This window comes from Alligator sinensis, unplaced genomic scaffold (genome assembly GCF_000455745.1).
Source record: "Alligator sinensis unplaced genomic scaffold, ASM45574v1 scaffold692_1, whole genome shotgun sequence".
Lineage (NCBI taxonomy): Eukaryota > Metazoa > Chordata > Crocodylia > Alligatoridae > Alligator > Alligator sinensis.
In genome coordinates, this window is record NW_005842238.1 from 1,209,784 (window position 1) to 1,226,352 (window position 16,569).

The 16,569-nt window shown below is 45.1% G+C and overlaps 1 protein-coding gene across 1 annotated transcript in view; it reads left to right on the forward strand.

The window, feature by feature from the left end:
- The first annotated feature begins 100 nt into the window (after positions 1-100).
- SRRM4 (serine/arginine repetitive matrix 4) overlaps positions 101-16,569 on the forward strand; it is a 126,543-nt gene continuing 110,074 nt past the window's right edge. Inside the window, exon 1 of the mRNA XM_014521664.1 lies at positions 101-231. Within this exon, the coding sequence (XP_014377150.1) occupies positions 101-231 (131 nt within the window). The remainder of the gene's footprint in view (positions 232-16,569) is intronic.

Below are 16,569 nucleotides of genomic sequence, written 5' to 3' on the forward strand. Positions count from 1 at the left end.
GCCCCGCCCCGCCCCGGGCGCGGGCGTGGAGGTAGCGTTCAGCACCGCGGAGAGCGCCGCCGCCGCCGCCCGCCCTCTCGCCCGCCCTCGCTCCCCCGCCATGGCCAGCGTGCAGCAGGGCGAGAAGCAGCTCTTCGAGAAGTTCTGGAGAGGCACCTTCAAGGCCGTGGCCACGCCGAGACCCGAGAGCGTCATCGTGGCCAGCATCACCGCCCGCAAGCCGCTGCCCAGGTAAGGCCGCCGGCACCGGCAGCCAAACTTTCCTCAGCCGTGCCAGCCCAGCCCGCACCTCTGCGGAGGGCAGGTCACTTTCCAACCCCGGCTCTGCTACCCCCGCTCCTGTCCCAGCTCCAGGGGGCGGCTTGTAGACACCTGCCCTGCCAGAGGGAGAGGGAGAGACTCTGCTCCATGCACTGGCGCAGCTCAGAAATGTCCTGCTCCAGTTTAGTCGGCCCCTCAAGGAAGAGTTGGGAGCGGGTCAGGGAAAGATGGAGGGAGAAATAACAAAAGAGCCCGGCTCGAGATGCCTCCAAGGCTTCTGCGATGGGAAGGAGGGGTTGGGCAGCGCCCAGGGCGTGCTGCAGGCAGATAAAGTTCCCATCCTGTCCAAAGCCAGCTCCGAAGGAACGTCTCCAGCAGCGCGATCTGCCACTCTCCAGTGGGTTCTTTTCTAGCTCTGAGGAGAGAAGTGGCTTCCAGTCTCCAAATCCAGACAGGGATCATTTGTGTTGAACCAGGACATGTCACAGGAAGAGACTATAGCAAGGAAGGGCTGTCTAGATATTGGGGGGGAAAAAAGAGTGGTTGCCTATTTTTATAATGCTGACAGCAGCTTCCCCCCAGGGTGTCTGTTTAGTTCTTCATACTCACTTTGAGAATGTTTCAAACAGGCCAAATCTTCTTGTTTTTGAAAATCTGAAGTATCACAAATTGTTCTTGCAAATAGGTAGTATTAGAGCCCAAAGTGTTCACCTTACAGTTTGGAGAGCCATCCAGTTGCTGAGCTGCAATAATAGCATGTGGCTCAGATGGCCACTATGAACTGAAGCCATAATTACGGTGAATGGTTCATGAGCAGTTGGCAGGCTGGAGTATGTTTGCATTTCCCAGAGAATCTAAGGCAGTTCACTGGTGGTTTGTGAACAGGAAAAGGAAATGAATGAATGTAGTAATCAACAATAGTTTGCTTAGTTGTAATACTGGGCTTTTTTCAAATATGAAGCTCCCTTATTAGTTTTGCTATGAATTACCTAATGGTCTGTGGCAGGTTTTTGGTTTGAAGATAACTAGTAACAGGAATAGACAGAAGCAAAGACTTCCTGGAAATCCCTAAGGCTGAGAGGGTGGCTTTGTCAAGACTGGCTAAGCCCTGTGCACTTGACACAGTATGGCAGGTTATGCTGCTTGAAATAGTTCAGTCCAGTAGTGTTAGCTGGCCTTGATTTCTTGAGGGTCATTTGGGATGAGATCTGATTATGCTGTGGTCTGCTTAATAACTATACAACATATTGGTCCAACAGTCCATGCAGAGGCCAATAATTTACTTGGCTGTCCCCTTGGTTACATAATAAGCATGAGGTTTAAGAGGGGTGAAGACCCAAGCTAGGATGCAGTTACTTACTTTGATCTTTTGTGTTAGGGTTGATATTTATGCTTAAACAGATACTCATGTATGTATTTATACTTCTAACTCCTCCAGACTTGTCTCATAAAAAAAGATTGAGCAAAATACTAGTAAGAGCCTTGAAAAGTGAAAATGCTTTTCTACTTTTGAACAAGGAGTTTAACACAGTTTTTAAGGTCAGGGGGTTTGGGTTGCTGCCACTAATTTCATCCTTTTTGACGTTGTGTGCAGTTCTGAACAGAAGATAATGATTGGATTGTATATGATTATGCAGGAAATTTATAGCATAAAGCTTTTTCTGGAAACTTTCCCTTTATAACTGAGCCAACAACTGTGCAGTCTTTTCCTTTTTAAGCATTTTTAAAACTATTAGCCTAGGGCTTGATTATTTTTTTTTTTAAACCTTTTTCTCACCTTTATGTTCCAGAAGCAAGATCCTAATTTGATGAAAATCATTGTGACTCTGCTTAAGTCAGTGGAACTGTACTAGTTTTTAGAGCATGTAAAGATTTAGCCATAGATCTTTGAAGAGGAATTTATATTTATAGGCCTTATACTTGCATTTTAGCACTCTGAGAAACGGGGTTTTGTGGCTGACCTGGATCTCACACTCTGGAAAGTAACTGTGCTTTAGAATAGCTCTTGGCCTCCACAATCTAGAAACTATGAGATTTCCCTCTAGAAGCTGTAGGCTATACACTAGTGTCTCCTATATTGCCACCATGAGAATTCTGGAATCTTAAATCTATAACTTATCTCTTTCTAGATTGGACATTGACTTAGCACATAGATCTGTGAACTTACAAACCAACTATAGCTGTGGATAGATATTCTTTCTTTTAAAGCAAGAAAGATCTAGGAAGATCCAAACTTGGGCAGAGATCTGGTTCCCATTTATTTGCCATTACTAAATGGCTCACTCTGTGAATAGGTAGTCAGACAAAGTGATAGTTTAAATATAGACACATTTTCACATGATCTCTTAATGCTGCATTAGTGCAAATCAGATCCTGATGGGTTTCTCATTGCCTGTAATAAAGGGCTCTCTCTTGTTCATTTCATTCAGAATGAGTTAGTTTTATATCTTCTAAATAGGACACATACAGAAAGGTGATGCAAGGCTGGATTTGCAATGCTGTGCCCATGAGGGCTTAACAAATGCAGGTGTAGGTGGTTTTATTCATTTGTGTGAGATTTCACCTCTGTGATGCCTTAGCAGGCAGATCACTTCTCGATCAGAATAGTGGCATTTTGCACAAATGTTGAGGATGGGCAGAGCGAGGGAGTCCACGGTCCAGGCTTGTATGCCAACTGCTGCCTGTGGCTATGTGCTGAAAATCAAATCTTGTGAGGACACCAGCATGCCCAGCCTTACTGGATGCTGCCCTGGGCACCCTCACAATATGGAAGCACCACAAAGCAGCCAAAGTCTACCAGGAAGTCAGAACTCCTCCTGCAGGTTTATAGGCAGTGAATGCTGAGATCTACTGTGCTACCAGGAGAGAAAGTATAGCTTAATCTCCTTTCTAAGATGGCAGAAGGGAGGTGGATCCCTCCCTATGCCATCCTCTGCTCTCCTTCAGGCAAGTAGCACTTAAAGGGGTATAGGTAGAGGTGATGTGGGCATTGTGAGGAGGCCATGAGCAGGCAATGAAAGCCTTTTTCCCCTTCCCCCTGGTGCCCTATGCTCCCAGACTCTGTTAGGCTTAACCATATTAGTCAGTTTAGGGTGCGAGAGGAACCACCAGCTGTCCAAATCAGTCCGCTTGTTACTAGGAAGAGTCATGGTGCTCACTTGTAGGACATAGTGTCCTTTAGCATAACAAGGGAGTGCAGCCCAGGTTCCAGGGACACAGCAGGTAATCACACCCACATTGCATAAATGCCACCTAGAAAACCATGTACAAAGAATTATGTATAAAGAATTTCTTTCTGTCTGGCATTACAGCAATAAATTTACTCTGCAGTAATGGTCTTATTTCTTGTGGTTCCTGTGGACTTTAATTGGAGTTTGGGGAGCTCGGCACCTCTGGAAAATCAGGCCCAATTAGCTCAGAAAGGTTTCTTTAAAGTGTTTGTACAAACATCTAAGGAATAATGATGTAAACGGGCCCCAGAGGCACATCCCAGCTGCTGGGAGTCAAGAAATCAAGCCAGTTGTTTAGCTGCTCCATTTCCAAAATTTCAGAGATTTATAGCACACGACTTACAAGATGGCAGCTCTCTGTACATCTCTCTCACACACACATACGCACTGTAGCAAAGCTTATCCAGTGGCTTTCTCTCTTGCCTTGTAGGTCCTGTAATGTCTAGCCTGTCTATTACTTGTAAGGCAAGAAGAAAAAGTAATTTAGATGCATTGCTCAGAATTGTTATCTCTAAAAAGCAAGTTGCAGCCATTCTATAGCACACAAGAATGGCTTTCTACCCATTTGGTTCAATCAAGGATCGTGACTTTAATACTCAGATATCTGTTAGCAATTCAAAGCAGTGTTTGTACTGACTGTATTCAAAGGGGTTCTTTTGACAGCCTGTGGTTATGACTGTTGGGTCATCACAGGAGCTCTGTAATGGATGACCCTGCTCTTAGAAATGATGCGTTTTGCATGGGAAAGGTATCGATGCAGAGCTGTGTTCTTAAAGTGGCTCTCTTCCCCTCCTCCCCCTTCTACCTTTAAAGATGAATTTGTAACAAAAGGAAAAGTTTTTTGCAATGTTATTGTTGTATTGTTGTCCCTGGAAGGGTTTGTGTGAGCACCAAGGAGACTGAACCACAGTTAGCTTCTCTGAGACTTTGCATTCAAGGATTTTAAACTTGAACAAATTAAGCCCTGTACCGCTTTTGAGTGGCGATATTTTGTATTAGGCCTCAGTTTTCCCTTTTGTAAAACAAAGCTATCTATGAAATAACTTGTTTACTGCCCCCTGTGTGTGTTGGAAGCAGAGGTAGGAACAGAAGCCAAGACCAGTGAATTGAGCCTTGCAGCACCTCTGAGCAGAGAAACCAAGACTGGGAGCAAAGTGATATGCCCAAAATCACATTGGGAGTCGGTGGCACTGGGAGTCTCCCAACTCCCTACCTGCTAGTTTTGCATTTCAATCGCTCAGTGCTGCTGCTCCTTTTCCAGTGTCAGAATTGTCAGAAATAATCAGAGTACACTGTGATGCTCCATGTTGGGGCACTGTTTCAGGACAGGAAGGTAATTGCTTTTACTGAAGTTTTGTACATTGATATTCATGGCAGCATATGCAATTTAAATTTTTTAATCAAATAAGTATGGAGCTGACCCCCTTGCCTACCCTTTCCCCATTCTCCAGTGGGGAATGAGGGGAAGAGGAAGGGGCAACTGACCCTGAAGTGCAAAGAATATACTTGTAAATTCCAGGGGCCAGTTGCATATATCTTCTTTGAAGTGCTGTTACCTTTCTCCATTGGGTATTTTAATACTAATGCCATGCCATGCACTGTTGATGGGTTTTTGGTTGTAGCCATGTTGGTCTAAGGACATAGGCAGGTTCTTTGCATAGGTTCTTTGCGTAGATGTGATATCTTTTATTAGACCAACTGAGTAGTTGGAAAAGAGTTCTTAGCAAGCTTTTGGGCACAGTCACCCTTCTTCAGTTACCCTTGAAGAAGGCTGACTGCACCCGAAAGCTTGCTAAGAACTTTTTTCCAACTACTCAGCTGGCCTAATAAAAGATATCACATCTACGCAAAGAACCTTGCCTGTCTATGCACTGTTGGTGACCTTCTTTCCCACCCAGGCGTCTTGAAGGAACACGGCACCTCCCAGGAATGTGTCCTAAAAGCAAGGGTTGTTTTACAGATTTAGTTCTTCACCTGGTGTTCGAAGTCAAAAGACCTGTGCCCACTTACATCATCCCACTCTCTGTCCCACAATGCAGTGAAGCATTAAGTGCAAATTCTACATGCATCTGCACCAGCAGGACTCCTCTGGGCCCAACTGGCTGCTGTTACTCCAGCTTTCCATATTTGCTTCCACTGACAAGGAAGTTGCCTCGTGCTTACCACAGGGTAAGTATGTGCATATGGGCAGTTACCCCAGGGGAGCGAGGACACTGAAAGTTCATGTCTTAACATACCTCACAGTAACATGCTTATGCATGCTGATGTAAAATGGGGCTGTTGCAGTAGTGACTCATCTGGATTTCATTATTAATCTAGATGCGTGCCATTGTAGTTGAGCCAAATTTAGGTCTAAAGTAACTCCCATCCCTGCCCCTCCATAAAACACTTCCGACTACACTGAGTGACAGTATGATTCCCAGGCAGCATGTAGTGCTTGACATCACTTGCACTTCAAATCTGCATTTCTCTCAATCCTTCCACTTAAGGAATGGAGGAGGGAGGGGAGCCTGCTTCTGTTTTCTTCTTGAATCCTCTCCCTCTTGGGACCAACCCAAAAAAAAAAAAAAAGTCAGGATGTTAGTTGCTCTGTTGCTGCCCATGCTGCTTCCCCAGACTGGTCTGCTTTCCCCGCCTGTGATGTATATCTACATTAATGCAGACTTTCAACTGCCAGTTTCAGAGGACCAGCTGCAGGAGCGTGTTTTGTTATGGACAAGCGTGAAATTTACAATCTCTCTGATTGTGATCAATCAGATTAGGAAATTGAAAAAGACACTGCTTAGACTTCCAAATAAGAACAGCAAATCTAGTTTCCACAGAAAGCATTCAGTATATCTTCTGTCTTCATGCATGAGCGAAACTACAATTTTATCCCACACCCCCTTTTGCACCAGGCTGTATTACTTGCACATAGCTACCAGAGCTATGCATAAATGCTCTACATAAGCACATGCTGCCTCTCTTGCTTGGATTTTACAGAGAGATCCTTGCTTTTTCAATGTCACAGTCGAAGATGAAATAAAACACAGAATTAAGATGTCATAGAAACAAAGCAAAGCCAAATAGCAGGAACAATACGAGGTTCCTAACACGGTGATTAAGTAATTCATATTGACGAGGGACTATTCAAAACAAATATTTAGTTACTATGGACTAAAAACGTTACCTGGGTGCTTGATTTGCCAGCGCTTTATTTCCAGATCGACAGCTCTGCTGAGAAATACCGGATGTGATAATTTTCATGCTTCATTAAAAGTTAGCAAATGCAAGTGTTCTTTCATTTTACAAGACAATAAACACTCCAGTGGGAGGCAAGGAACCATCTGTGCTTAGGTGTAGAAGGCTTTCAGTGTAACAGGAAAATAGTCTGATCTACTTCAGTTTGCGTTTCACACCTTCACACAGGCAAACTCTGCTGCAAACCACATTGAATGGGATCTCTGAAACAGGGCTTTGCCCAACCGTGCTCCTGCTGAGCACCTTCAAGATCTCTGTGTAAAGACAGCCCTGCTCCTTTTGTCTTCTCACAGCATATGTTGCAGAAAAGCAATACCCTGCACCAGTTCCAGGCAATGTGATATTCCCTGTGGTCAGTCCATCTGCACTGAAGCACTTGGCTACAGGTGTTAGGTTTTTATTGTTTTCCAGTAACAACTTTAATCTGTTTAGCACCCTGTTTTCCCTAGCTGTAAGCGCCTGTGTCTCCTGCAGCAGAGGTGTTTCCCCTTGCTCATCCCTTTAAGGGTTAAAGTGATGGCCTGGGGTTCAGACCTAGGTTCAGTACCCTCCATTGTCTCATGTGTGTTCTTGAGCAAGTCACTTGGGGCATATCTTCCCCACATATTGACTGCAGCACCAGGTAAATGAGCTAGCTTTAACCACCATGGCTCAGGCACTAGAAGCAGTGTAGCTGCAGCATTGTGGCTCTGTTATTCTGCTGAGATGGGTATAGAGCTGACCCATGCAATGTGGACATTCTTAATCCTCCTTGGACATTTTTAATGCATATTAGCCCCTCAATTTCTCATTTGTAACATGAGTGAAACTGAACTTTCCCCCCCTATCTTCTGCCTTGTGTATGTGGATTATAACCAAGCAGGCTGTCTCTTGACATGTCTGAGCCCAATGTTATTGAGGCCCCTAGCTGTTCCTGTGATATACATACCAAGCAGTGACATCATACTCCTGGGTTCCATGATGTCACTTGGGTTTTCTGGGTGTGAATGGTACCAGAATTTATTCAGCTGTATTTATTTGGTACTTTCTTGGACAGTTGAAAGGAACTGATTGTAGAGGGTGGAAGGAGACTGGTCAGAAGTCTCTGACTGGGGTGTGGTACTGTACTCTCATGGGTATGTCGTTCTGATTCTCTTATGCGAGCAAGCAACATGCATTGTTTATTTTTAGGGTCAATATGCTGTAAGCCCTAGAGCTTCCTCTCTTCTGTAGGATGTAGCTTCAGGAAAACATAATTCCAAAATGTCCACCAGCATTAAACATGTTTTCTAAATGCACTAAGCCTATGAACAGCATCCATGATGTTCCACTCCCTACATAGGAAGGGAGTGGTAGTGGAGGATTATAATCATGCTAATGTAATTTTGAGATGCTGCCAGGGTTACGTAGGGGTTAATGCCCTTTCTAATGCTCTCATTAGCTCCACACATCAGCTACAAGCTTCTGTGCTCCATCCTACTTTTTAAATAGAAAGTGCCTTTAAGGGTTCAAATCCTTTTAGAAACACTGCTGCCTTCCTGTTTCTGCTCTCAGGGTCTTTTCTCCAAACTGCCATCTGCGTTTCAGTAACACATTCATTGGATTAGCCTTTTCCTAGAGACTATTCCTGGCCAATTTAAGGGAGAAGTCCTTTATCCTTGTTCAGGGGAGAGGCAGCAGGGAGGAGAGTAATAGAGCAGCTAGCCAAACTTAAAATTAAATCGACCACCTGGATTTCTTTTTTGTCACATGCTTGACAGCTGCTTGTCTCTAAATTTTACAGAATTCTGTCCTGTATTTGCTTTCCTGATATTGTCAGTGATGGATACGACTGAATTTTTCACAGCATCATGCTACTAAGAAGCTCTTTCTGGGCTTCTGAACCCATTGGAAGAAACTGTTCTGCAAGCCAGTCATTGCACTGTACTGCAGTGAAACCGAATGTAGGGTATGGCCCACAGTGGGGCTGCTTTGGGCAGCGCCACTGCTTTGTACTGTTAACATAACCTGAGGGCTTCCTCACCTCATGCCATCTTTTAACTGATGCAAGGAGCACAGAGTCTAGTCTTCACTTAGCCAGTTACTCCTGTGCCATGCAAGACCTGATCAGAATGCTGTCAACAAAAGGGACGGTGGAGTTTTGACACAGCCCAATGTTTCACAGACTAATCTGCATCAAGGAAAGCTTTGTGGAGAGAGTATGCTGCCTAGCCATGAGGTGGGAGACCCAGGTCAAGTTTCTGTTCCATCTGATTCACAGTTTACTCGGAAGACAAACTTTACTTTACATCAGGGAAAGCAGGGACATTCATCTGGGATTTCCCCAGCCCCTGCCCTCAGTGCTAGACAACAGGATATAAACCCATCACTCACTTTCCAGTGGAAAAAGAAAACTGAAGTGATATTCTCCAAACACCTTTGGTCTTTTCTCACCCCATCTCAGAAATCCTTTCCCCAGCTATTCTGGCAGTAAGGACACAAATCTCTACATTAGCTGTATAATTGGTATGATGCCACTTTTATCCCTATATCAGACAGCTCTGTTGGGATCAAAGAACAAACCATTGGCTTGTAAACTCCAGTCAATTGGATTTGGGACTATTAAAATGTTTGTTCAATCTCCTAGAACAAAAAAATCTCCAATTCCTTCCCTCCTTCCCCCCCGATGTCCCAGCTCTTGGGACTTCCTGTAGGACAAAGTTAGTGAAAGAAATGGAATACGTTGGCCATCAGTCAGTGAAGTCTTCTGGAGCCAGCCCCAAAGGGAAATGGCTCTGAGGTGAAGTGCTTTCCTAAGTAAATGGATTATTGAGCAGCTTGTAGCATGAAAGAATACACAAGGCAGTCAGGAAAAGGGGCTTTTCCAATTAATCTTTCCTGTGTGGCAGTGGGGCCTGTATTTAAGAGGACACCAGACCAAACTGTTCAAAAACTGGTGGGGCTGAGTTTGCTCTCTTAGATCAGGCATGCTTTAGGGTAGAAATGGGTTTCAAGGCAGGAATCAAAGATTCTTGAGCTGAGGCTTGAGAAATGGTGCAAGCAATTTTCAGCACTCTGGCCTGAGGCATGAGGTTCACCCACCTCTGAACAAGGCTTTCCACCCCATGCATTACAGGAGAAGGCGTGGAGGCTGGCTCCTGCCAGAGACCCAGGGAGAGCTGTGTTTCATGAAATTACTGGTAAGAAGAGGCCATCAAATCATCTGATCTGGCCACAGGCAGAACATGGTTGTTAATGGATTCAGGTTCTTTCCGTTTGCAGTGGCACTGAGATGCCACAGTGATGCCACAGTGACTCCTGCTGCATTACCACCTTCAAAAAGCCCAGAGTGGTTTGCAAGTGGAAGGACCCTATGCTGATGCTGAGCCTAGGCAGAGGAGGAAGCGGCTTGTGGAGGAGATTGTTACTTCAAACTGAGCAGCTTCAACCTGAAACCAGCAAGGCAAAACCATGGGATGTCTCAGAGGCATTTGGAAAAAAGCTCATGCATCAAGATCTCTCTCCTCCCCTTTTCTCCAGCTGGGAGGGTATATTACCAACTTCACTACACATCAGGAGCCAGATATTGCCCTCAGGTATAAATATTATGCTCCCATTGAAATATATGGCAACAGTGCATATCTGTCTGGCTCTGAAGAGACAGCTGCTTCAGCTGCTCTAATTCAACAGGGCCTAGCACAGTGGGAGGCCCCATCTCAGCTGGAGTCCCTGGGTACCACTGCAGTCCAAATAAATAATAACCTAGGAGAGCCAGCATTGCCTCAGATGGGCAGCAGGCTGGAGCTGTCCAAAACTGGGTGACTTTACCTCCACCTCTTTGCCACATCCTTCCTAGGGAGAGGCTGAAAGAACTTCCCAACCCCCTTTCCCTTCCAGGTAGGTTGCTGCCAGCCCAACAGCCCACTAGGGTGCTCCAGTGAGGTAGATCACTCACTGGAGCACTAACTCTGTGGCACTCATTAGTGCTAAGTTAACTTTCTGTAGACAAAGTTAAGCTTTTGGCACAGATGTTTGTGCTGAGATGAAAGGGGGTGAAAATAGTTATTTAATGTTTGGAAGTACTTTGGCAGTTACAGCTGGATTGTTCATCTGAGTTGCACCTTCCTGCTTGGAGCTGTGTTGTGCTTTGTTTTGTTTTTAAGAGAACCATGGCAAGTGGAGGATCATTTTGGGGGTTGTCATATGATGGTATTGCATTGCTGTCAATGTGGCCTTTAAAGCCACAAAGCATGTAAAAGTTCTTGTGTCCTGTGCTGGTTCCAACCCATCTGTTTTGTGCTGAGGCCAAGAGGTGGATTCACACACGCAGACCCTGCTTTGCTGGGCTAAATAACTTTTTTAATAAGCCTTGTCTGGCTTGCTTTTATGTTGATGGGTTAATTAGCTAATATCCCCAAATTGGTAAATGGCCTCATGAACTAATTAGGTATTAACCTGACTCCATTATAGATCAGTCATGAAAACAATTTCTTCCTAGGCAGGGATATTGAAGAGATTGATAAAATGTTTATCGATTGGGGAATATCCTTTCATTACTGCTGTTCATTTATAACCGGGTAAATCAAGTGCCATTGCTGGTAGCCTGGAGCTTTCTCACCTTCTCTGCTGCTAATCTGCAGGCAGCCATGCTTGCATCAAGATATGTTCCATCAGGATCCATATAAGAGGCTCAGGACTGTACTTGCAAGAAAACAAAGTGGAACCTTTCATTGATTGCAGGCTCAGTACAGGGAAGTCAGCACTTTGCCTTAGACTAGGAACATGAGACCAAAGAAAGGTATTTTAGACATGGATGAAATTCACCTTTGTACAGAATCATGTGCATGACTTAAACCCTGAAAATAGCGCTTTGGGGATTCATAAGCTGTCTGACACCCCCCGGCCCACCAAGACAGGCATTTGAGCCAAAGGTGGGATACTGATATTCCTTGGAAACCTGGCTTAGCTTTTTCCTTTCCCTGGTCTTCTCTATAACATTCAACACGATGGGTGTATCTACACATGTACTTAAGTACACAGTGGACTAATTTGCTGCAGTATAAAGTGTCACAGTCTACATGTGTGATGCTATTAGATCACAGCAAACTAATTTTCACTGGTGTAAGATAGTATTGTCAGAGACAGTGCTATCTTACTGTGGCAAAAAGAACTGTACCTAAACATACATGTAAACGCTGACCTGGGTGTATGTTGCACCTGGTCAGCTCAGGCTGCACAGGAGCAGACTCCTGCCTGCTGCCTAGCCACAGGGCTCCACATGCTGGGGCACTCTCATGCCCCTCTGCCTCCCAATGCCACCTCTCAAAGCCCAGGGCTGACCCCCTGAACTCCCTGCCAGCCCAGAGCTGCACCACCCTGGCTCAAACTGCTGCAGTCCTAGGCACAGCATTTGCATGTGCACCCTGGACTGCAACAGTTTGAACATCTACACATGCCATTAAGGCATTGTGATAAACTGCAGTTCAAACTGCGCTGGAGTTTATCACACCCCCTTAATGACATATGTATATGCACCCACCGAGTAGTGCGGCCACTCATTTGCGATCCCCAGAATTGCTTCCTGACCGGGCCTGAGTAAACAATTCCTCACAAAACTAAGACTGGAGGATTTTCACTCTGAATACGGTTCCCTGTTCTACCTAGAAACCACACTCCTTTTCAGTGATTTGTCCCCAGGATGGGGACGTAAGTCATGGGTAATGACCCAACCTCTGGCCGCCACCTTGCCCTGATCCACAGAACTCTCTGGCTAGAGAGGTTTTCCCTTCAGAGGCTGCAGAAGGGCAGGAATCTGTCTGCTGAGAGCTGATCTTCTTGATTGATCACTCTCCTTCTGCCCCTCCTTTACCATCTCACATTCAGTAGCTGACTAAAATAGCATATTGGGATTCAGGTGCTCTCTCAAAGAGCACTGTGGGCTGCCTGCTGCCTGCTAGGAATGGAGGCTAGGGCTGTTATTACTACCACTGTTCTGCCTTTTAAGCTACAATTCCCTTCCCTTGGCACTGATATTGCAAGGAGCTCCTAGATTTACAAGCTGTGAGGAATCCAGCTGAGATGTTTACGCTTCCCTTCCACTTTTATGAACTAAAGTTGCTTTTTAAAAAAGATTTCATGAGCTAAAGATGTTTTGAAAGTAAGCAGATTTTACTGAGAAGATGGAAAGTAAAATGAGGGGGAGGAAGAGGGTTGGTAAGGGAGGAGAAATACAAATCAAGTAATCGTGCCTTCTCTTAATTAGAATTACATGTAAAGGACAGCAATCCTTTTTGCATAATAAGTGAACTGGCCTTGCTATGCCCTTCCTCTCTGAGGAGGTTACTCCAGGCCCAGAACTTTGTGCATTGCAGTGAGCACATCTACATGTCATGTCACCCTACAGCAATATAGTGATGTGCTACATTTGCTGTACAACGCGCTACAGCGATGTAGCAATTATATGGGTGTACATGGGAATGCTAGCTACGTTGCTGTAGTGGTGTACTCCCCACTTATAGTGTGCTGTTATGGCGATATAGCAGGGAAATGTAAGTGTGCACCACCTGTACGGCTCCAAAAGGACATTCTAAAGCATGGTGCAGTAACAGTGTTGCCGTATGTAGACACACCCAGTCAGTGTCATTTTGGACACCATATTTTCTCGTATACAACACGCCTTTGTTTTTGAAAGGTGGAATGAAGGAAAAAGAGATCTTTCCTTGAAAATGCTAGCAAGTAGCTTTGGGGCTTTGGGTAACTAAGCAGCATCTAGGAAGCCCAGCATGCTCACTGTTCTGCTTCCTGTGTATCAAGTGCAGCCTTACCTTCACTCCCTCACCCCCACCCTACCCTAATTGCAGAGGCTTAAGCATCGGGAACTGCTCTTACCATATTTCCTTCTTTCCTTATAATTTGCACCCCAATTTCCAGCAGCTTGCATTATTTATATATATATATATATAGAGAGAGAGAGAGAGAGACAGAAGACCCAGAGGCACAGAGGGAGATGACTTGGCCTGGGTTATGTGTCATGTCTTTGCAAGTCCCATGTTTGGAACATGTTCTGCATGTTGAAAGTTGACATATCGGATGTTTTTTTAATGTGCTGGAGCAGTGATGATGCTATTTCCTTATATTCTTTGACTATATTCATAAACCAGCACCAAATGCAAGGGGGGGAAGGAGCTGCAGAGGTTGAAAGGCTAGCTGGCTGAGCTCAGGCAGATCATCACCCCTGTCTTGCCTGGCATCATTTCTCAAGCCACATGCTTTTGTTTTCAATGGAAATGATGCCTGGGATCTTAGATTACAGACTCTCCGGGGCTAGAACCACATGTTCTACATGTCTGTAAGGTGCTCAGCATTATGCAGGTGCTCTATACAAATAACATGAATTGACAGCTATTTTTAAGCTGCAGATGCTGAGCACCTGTCGGGATCTGCCCTAGATCTATGTTACTTTAGTTAGCAGTGACTTTTACCTCTCTAAATTTTGCATGATAAATATGCATCACTTCTCCACCTAGGCTCCTGGGATGCACAATTGCCCTCTTTCTTCAAGGCTAGATGCATCAGAGTTCCTCTTCTCCTGACATATATTTCTCTTGTAACCTGGAGTCATGGTATGGAAGCACAGTTGTACTAGAAGGCACCTTTAATGGGCCAGATGTTGCATATTTAATAAATATCAGCCTCTGAGAGGCAGCCAGTTGAATGTGGAATTCCTGAGCTTCTGTGAATAAGGATGGGGTGATTAGACCTATGGAGTCTCTGCTACAATTTCCTCATCTGTAAATTGGGAACAGAATGAGCTCAAAACCCCAACAGAAGCCTGAAGGGATGTTTATGGCCACTAATCATGATCAGATCAATTGATGTTACACCTATGTGTATTGCACCTCAGCTGCACTGCTACAGATACTAGCAGCTAGAATGGCCAGCATGCTGTGGGGACTCGGAAGTTAACCACTTCACTCTTTCATGCAGCACTTGCCACATCACACTATCGAATGCTGCCAACCCAAAGTAATTCAGGAATCGGGAATCTTTCTCCATGAACATGATTAGATTGGTTGAAAATCATGAGGTTTTAAAAAAATCAATATGTGGTTTCACAGTCTCATAGGAAAGTAGGGCTGAAAGGGACTTTAAAAGGTCACGTAATCCAGCCCCATGCTCAAGGCAGGTTCATCCCTGACTATACCATCCCAGCCAAGTGTCTGTGTAATCTGTTCTTGAAAATTTCCAAGGATAGAGATTACACAAATTCTCTGGGTAGCCTGTTCCAGTGCTTAACAGCCCTCACAGTCACTAGTTCCTCTTCATCTCCAACCTAAATTTCCTCTGCTGACGTGTGAAGTTTCCTTTGGTTCATCACTATTTTCACTTGTTTCTCTCCAAGCCCAGGAGCCTAAACTTAAAAAAAAAAGAAAAACAGTTATAAGGCCAAAATATTCCTTATCACTGGGCTGTGGGAGCTGGAGCTGTAAAGTCCAAATCTGTACTGTATATTGAGGGCCTGAGCTCCTTCTCTCCTCCATGTTAGTGTCAGCCAGACAGAGGCATTTTATCCATCATTACCACACAACAAATAACATATCTGCAAAGCACTAAACCTTGGCAAATGTTTGTAGTAATCAGCTGCTGCGTAATTACCATCCACAGAGAATCTGATTTGGGGATAGCCCTGCTGCGTGGGCAGAACGTGATGCCCAAAACTGCAGGACTGGGGGGGAAACAAAATACTGTGCTTGTGCAGCTGAGTGTAGGCTGGTGGGGGCAGCTCTTCCTAGTTCAAAAGCAGCAGAGCCCCCGGAACAGGTCCTGGCCTGGTTAAATATACATGAAATCATGAGCCAGAGAAACGGGGGGCTAGTAAATCCACTGCTAATAGATTTTTAAATAAAAAGCAGCTAAGGGCTGCAGTGTGCAGCCCAGACTTCAGCTAATGAGAAGGAGGAAAGAAGGAAGAATGGGAGAGAGAGAAAGAAGGAATGAGAGAGGAAGGTGGGGGGTTGGCCTGTGCCACTTGCAAGGCAAGGGGACAAATTTCTTCCCTGATGAAACTCCATTGACAACACAGGAGTTACACCAGAGATGAATTTGACCCAATTAATATTGTCCTTTAGTCAGGCTTATTGTATTCATCAGCTACACTAGAGCCGCAGCAGAGATAAGAATATGCCTTAGGAAGCCTGTCTGGCATAGTCAGTGACACAAGCTGTACAAGAACAGGCTAGAAGCACTTCGGGGCTGCTGGTGCAGTGGCACTGAACTGGCAAAGGAGTGTCCTTTCTGTTGGTGATGGGGCAGCCTCACAGCCCTCCTGCCCACAGCCTGACAGGTTCCCAGGGAGGCAGCAGCATGTCCCAGTCATGTCTGAGGGTTGGGAGCCCACACTGACCAGACAAACAGCCACACGTTCAAAAAGGGAGGCACTCGGAGGAGCTGAATATGACATACTCCCAAGACCAGGAAATTCGCATACAGGCATTGGGCCAAATCCTCAGCCTGGTGCCTCTGGGGGGTTATTGATATCAATGCAGAGGGAGTCTAGAATCCTAGAACTTTGTGCTACTGTACGTCCAGCAAGGATCAAGCCTCTTGTTCTTCCCTTGTTTTCTCTCCTCTTTATCTGCTGCATTTGACATCATCAAAGTCTCCTCCAGTGGAAAGGAAGTAACACAGTGCACCCCATACCCCGTTCTGGCTTGTGTGAAATGCAGTGTAATGCATCTCTTTAATGAGGTTGCGTGGAAATAAACAATGAAAAGAGCTAAAAGCAGCATGGGGGCCTTCTCCCAAAGCAGGACCTTGTCTATGAAGCACTTGCTGTGCTGTAGGAGCCATAGCCATAATAATCTACCACTAATGAACATGA